This window comes from Stylophora pistillata, chromosome 1, assembly GCF_964205215.1.
Source record: "Stylophora pistillata chromosome 1, jaStyPist1.2, whole genome shotgun sequence".
NCBI classification, from domain to species: domain Eukaryota; kingdom Metazoa; phylum Cnidaria; class Anthozoa; order Scleractinia; family Pocilloporidae; genus Stylophora; species Stylophora pistillata.
The window spans coordinates 21914390-21920077 of NC_142519.1; the positions used below are offsets into that span (position 1 = coordinate 21914390).

General features: G+C 36.9%; 1 protein-coding gene across 1 annotated transcript; it reads right to left on the minus strand.

The window, feature by feature from the left end:
* Positions 1-1405: 1405 nt before the first annotated feature.
* LOC111339756 (uncharacterized) lies at positions 1406-5423 on the minus strand. The gene is made up of 5 exons (XM_022946473.2): positions 5239-5423; positions 4985-5040; positions 4365-4512; positions 3726-3820; positions 1406-2162 (listed from the first exon to the last, which is right to left on the minus strand). Exons 1-5 carry the CDS (start codon positions 5321-5323, stop codon positions 2010-2012), a joined length of 537 nt encoding a protein of 178 aa, XP_022802208.1. The 5' UTR covers positions 5324-5423; the 3' UTR covers positions 1406-2009.
* Positions 5424-5688: the final 265 nt, after the last annotated feature.

The following is a 5688-nucleotide window of genomic DNA, read 5'->3' on the forward strand; positions in this document are numbered from 1 at the left end:
CATTACTTGCTAACGTAACATCAAGAAATGGTTAGATATTCTAGTCTTCTCGGATAGGGACGAATAAATGGAGGTCCCGTCTCCTGCAGGGTTAGGGGTAGGAGACGTTAATTTCCCACGCACGAGATTACTGTGTGATGGATGTCCTCCCCTGGGGTGGGATGGGTGGGTTTTTTGGAGGTTAAAACCTCGTAGGGGACCCATGTCCTATTGATTCTGCTCCAGTACCTGGTACAAATCATTAAATAAATAAATAAATAAATAAACGTAACGCAACACTTTCTCGCGCGCGTTGAGTCACGAGTAACATAACGCACTCTCTTGCGCATTGCGTGACAAGGCCAAGCAACCTATTATTTTCCACACAAAGCCATCAAGGAAAATATGCAAAGTCTGATTGATCCTAAATATTCCACAAAGCTTTCTTTCCCCAATAAAAGAGCAGGAATTTTGCCTTTGTTTTATGTCAGGCTAAGTCAACCCTTATGGTGGGTTACAACTTCAAAGAAACACACACAAAAAAGGTTCTGCATGCCACGGTCGTAAATTTCTAAGAAGAAAAGTTAATTAAAATTCAGATAGAGTATACACAGACTATGCATTTCTACTTTTTGGCAAAATGAAGTGAAAATCCACAATTTTAAATATTGGAAATAGAGCATGTATAATTAACTTCATAAACTCCTTAGACCTATGTTTTTTGATATAAAGGGATACTACGAAACAATGTACTTTAACTATGGTTCCTTAAAGTAAGGCTTGAACATTTTGAACCATTTTCTTCTCATTTGACATGCTAGAGACATATCCTCAAAAATCAGTATGATGTCAATTGGGATGGGATTTTCTTAAACATGCATAGACACAATTTTATTACAATATGATAATCCCTTACTTTGAAATGACCCATGCCTTAGGTGTGTCATTGTTAAGATAAAATGGAGCACCTAATAAATCTGAAGAAGAAAAGGAGCTTGTGAAAGAGACTCTTCAAAACTAATCCATTATTTACATTTATGATGAGTCATTTGTCTGTTGTCCCAAACAGAAACTTAGATGTATGGTAACAAGTGCTCCTATATCAAAATTATACTTACAATGTGGGTAGTTTACAACACGAAAAAAGATGAAAGTGACAACAGTTTTTATTTAGAAATATAGTAGCATGGGAATAGTTTAAAGGAATGGAAGAAATTTCCTACCTCTGACAAAAAAAAGCTCAGGACAGAGAAATTTAGCAGGAGAATTCTCCAATCTCCTTTGCCTCAAGAAAACTCTGAGACAAAGCACATGTATGTGTAGTATAACTTTGGCCGAGGGTTGGTAAGCGTCAAGCCGTTTCGATGCCTAGGCAAACGTTGGGTTTAACGTGAGCTCACACACGGGGTGGAGGACACTCAACTGCTTTACAATCAACTGAATCTCCTTTATTGATTGAATCAGGGTTCTTATATACATAATGGTAGCTAAATCATACGTGATACAAAATAAAGAAGATAATACGAGTTTCCCTTGGAATAAACAACTTAATTACCACATATGCGCAATTTCACAGATAAGAGAGGACACTTTCATAAATCCTGTGGAACTGGTGTTCCTACCTGTTTTTTGAAGGAAAGCATGTACAAGATTCCATATTCCATACGACACGTAGTGGGAATATTTTCACAAATACTCTAACTAAAAAGGGTTACACATAAACATAAATCATATTTCTGGTTGTAATTATGTAATCATAGCTTACTTTAGAATTGTTTGTCATGCTTTGTCTCGCTATGCTTAACTTTACAACATATGTTTTTAAAAATCAAATGCTATTCTGACATAAGCAACCTTGCATAAGTTAAGAAAAAGAGAAAAATTTTGGTTTACACAGTTTTTTGAGACTCAGAAATGAGCAAAAATATTTAAAACTAAAAAAGCTGTACAATAATTATTCTCCGGCAATTATTCTATTGTTATTCTTTTAGTTTAGCAATGAATGTACAGGTTATATTTACTTGTTCCACCTACCACACACTTTTGTTTTGTGTGGTTTTTGTAGAGAGTAAATCTATATAAGCCCCCTTAACAAGATCAGCTTCTTCAACTCCTAGCTTTGACATCAAGTCCCTTGCAATTTGTTCTCCTTCAAATGTGCTTTGGTTTTCCTTCATCACTACCTACAGTGAAGCAAATTGAAAGAGATGCAAACTGAACTATGTATATGAGAACGATCCTTCGCAGTAAAGCACTATTTGAGCAATAGTGAAAATCAGACCTGAAAAAAATTTCAGGCCTGTACGGGCTCGAACCACTGACCTTTGCGATACTAGTGCAGCGCTCTACCAATTGAGCTAACAAGCCAACTGGGAGCAGGCCATCAAATTAATTCGATATAAACCCATAGATGATAAATCAAACAACAACAAACATATGAAACATATGTGTGAACTGCGGTTATGAGACGTATATGAGAACGATCCTTCGCAGTAAAGCACTAGTTGAGCAATAGTGAAAATCAGACCTGAAAAAAATTTCAGGCCTGTACGGGACTCGAACCACTGACCTCTGCGATACTAGTGCAGCGCTCTACCAATTGAGCTAACAAGCCAACTGGGAGCAGGTCTGATTTTCACTATTGCTCAAATAGTGCTTTACTGCGAAGGATCGTTCTCATATACGTCTCATAACCGCAGTTCACACATATGTTTCATATGTTTGTTGTTATTTGATTTATCATCTACGGGTTTATATCGAATTAATTTGATGGCCTGCTCCCAGTTGGCTTGTTAGCTCAATTGGTAGAGCGCTGCACTAGTATCGCAGAGGTCAGTGGTTCGAGTCCCGTACAGGCCTGAAACTTTTTTCAGGTCTGATTTTCACTATTGCTCAAATAGTGCTTTACTGCGAAGGATCGTTCTCATATATGTCTCATAACCGCAGTTCACACATATGTTTCATATGTTTGTTGTTGTTTGATTTATCATGTACGGGTTTATATCGAATTAATTTGATGGCCTGCTCCCAGTTGGCTTGTTAGCTCAATTGGTAGAGCGCTGCACTAGTATCGCAGAGGTCAGTGGTTCGAGTCCCGTACAGGCCTGAAATTTTTTTCAGGTCTGATTTTCACTATTGCTCAAATAGTGCTTTACTGCGAAGGATCGTTCTCATATACGTCTCATAACCACAGTTCACACATATGTTTCATATGTTTGTTGTTGTTAAACTGAACTATGTTGGTCTGTTCTCTCTTACAATGAAAAGTTTGATCTGAGAGTGATCAACTGCACAGAAGCTTTAAAGTAATGAAATGATCATCATGAGTGAAATGCCACAAAAGAAATCATGGAAAAGGAAGCCCAAAGTTAAGTATTTCTCTTTAATTGCATCCCACCAGCAAGGATCAAAATAATTAATTACATATCATCCCTGGGTCAACATATGATTCATTTCTTTCATTTAATTCTGAGTACATTCTTTTGCTATATCAATTAACTGACTAAAATTTGCCTTGCTCCCAACATGTGGCTTTGCCACTCATTTGACAGTAGTTCCCTAGTAATATCTGGGAGGAATGGGTATGCATCCAACTGAAGCCTGAATGATATTATTTTAGCTTTCTTTCCAACATTTTCTTTGATTGCAGTTCGCCTGTGAAGACAATCCTGATTCTTGTACATCATCTGTTTGCCAAATAATGATTTCTTTCAATAATTATGTGTATTAAAAAAACATTGTCAAACCTCTAACTCCATAAAACAACCCAATCCTTCAACCTCATCACAGTGTACTCTTGTCTGTCCCACAAGATATAAGAGGCGCTTTTTCTTAACCACACCTGATCAAGAAAAAAAATTAATTCCAACCTCAAGAAGTCAAGATAATAAATTTAAACAATGACTCAATGGAGAACTTCTTGGCTGACTCTCTAGAGACTTCAATGACTACTTGTATCATAATAGATCCATATGGGAGAGTTAGTAAAACAGAATTGCATGGAAACAGCTTCCCCAAAATCATAATAAATAGAGGTGACTGAAACCTGACAGATTTCTTCAATTTATAGGTTTCTGCTGATTTTCAGGACCAGAATGTGCACAACAATTAACCCTTTAGCCTGAAACATTAGCATCTATATTCTCCATATAACTCACTATACATTTTCTCAGGTGTTGACAGAGAATTTGTTTAATGATCAAGAGCTGCCATAGTTGGTGATCATTTCCTGTATTCTTATGACCTTAATGTTTGATTCAGGGGTGTATGTTGTTGGGAGAAATTAGGTACTAGTCATTCCTGGGGGTTTAAGGGTTAATAAACCCTTCCACCATTTTGATGTGACTGGCCAATACAAACTTGCCCTCTCATTATCAGTCTTTTACCTTTCTCCCCCATTGCACGGGACAGAACGTCAGCTAATTTATCAGGCTCATTAGTTGGTGCAGTATAAAACTCTGACATCTTTGGGCCAGACTTGTCATCTCTTTGATAAAAGATGAGTTGAGATGGCTGATTATGAAGGAGTCGTAACTGAAAGAGACCATTTCTACAACATCACTCATTCCGACATAAGCAAAACATGAATTACAGTGGATCATTTTGGTTTGGACTAAACTATCCAATCTATAAAATATATTTTGTTTTCTTTTGTTGCTACCTTAATTAAATTGTAGACTATTTCTTTTTTATTTTTATTTTCTGTGGTCAGTATGACACTTTTCACCACTTGCACTATATGACAATAGGCTAAATGACATCCAGAAAAATTCCTTATTAACATTTTAACTTTTAAGATCCCCAAAGAGATCACTCTGAAAATTCTCCTTGCAATCGCTTTTGACTGTCAAACAGCAAAAAAGACAAATAATGAAGACAGCTAAATGCAAAGGGTATCAGGATTTAACACCAATTTCTCGAGACTAGCGAATAAAGATATGCACCGACATCAGTTGTAAGTGTTAACCCCTAGACCTTGGGAGTTCAAAGATGTTTCCATGGGTACCTTGAGCCTTCCTTGGGGTACATTGTAAAAAATGTCTTTCTGCTCGATGATCTCCCCTAGGCAAATAAAAGTAGAACGTAATAGTGCAAATGTCAGCTGAACTATATTATCCTAGGGGAATTTTTTGAAATTTCCATCTAAATTAAAGATCGCCTATTTTTAACGAGTCCTAGCGATGCAGCAGGTCAAACCTGTGTACTTCAAACGCGACAGATTAACTCGCCCGCCTGCGTGTCTCAAAGCAAACATCTTACCTTCTGAATCACTGATTTCGTTTGCCTTTCTCTTGAAAGTTTCAAAATCTTTTACTTTCGCTTTGATTTCAACGTTGGAGGGCATTTCTCTTAATGTAACAGTTTCGGATAAGGGAGAAATGTATTTGAAAGAGCGGAAGTCGAAATGTAGCAAGTAAAACGCGCGAAAATGCAACTCATTGTCGTGAGGTAGGTTGTGTAGTTCTCCTAAAACGTCCTCCAAGTCGCTTTTTCATTTCATTACCGCAGTAACTTTGAAGACAGAGTTTTTAATGTGAATTATATACTCGATGTATAAATCATGCATTGGAAAGCTATGAAGGAAAAGTTCTTTAAGAAGAGATTTTTACATCATCATTTATGTTTATTGGTTTTATATGAATAAAGTTTGTACCGCTGTTTTTACTCACCACGGGCTAGACTAGTCTCCAGTCTTACGCTTAGGAAAAC

Excerpts from the sequence above, each read along its gene's own strand:
- LOC111339756 (XM_022946473.2), bottom strand. The coding sequence starts at position 5,323 with ATGCCCTCCAACGTTGAAATCAAAGCGAAAGTAAAAGATTTTGAAACT. Across the intron at positions 4,513-4,984 it reads TACCCCAAGGAAGGCTCAAG|TTACGACTCCTTCATAATCA; the intron begins GTACCCATGGAA and ends GGTCTCTTTCAG. Across the intron at positions 2,163-3,725 it reads GTTGTTTTATGGAGTTAGAG|GTAGTGATGAAGGAAAACCA; the intron begins GTTTGACAATGT and ends GCTTCACTGTAG.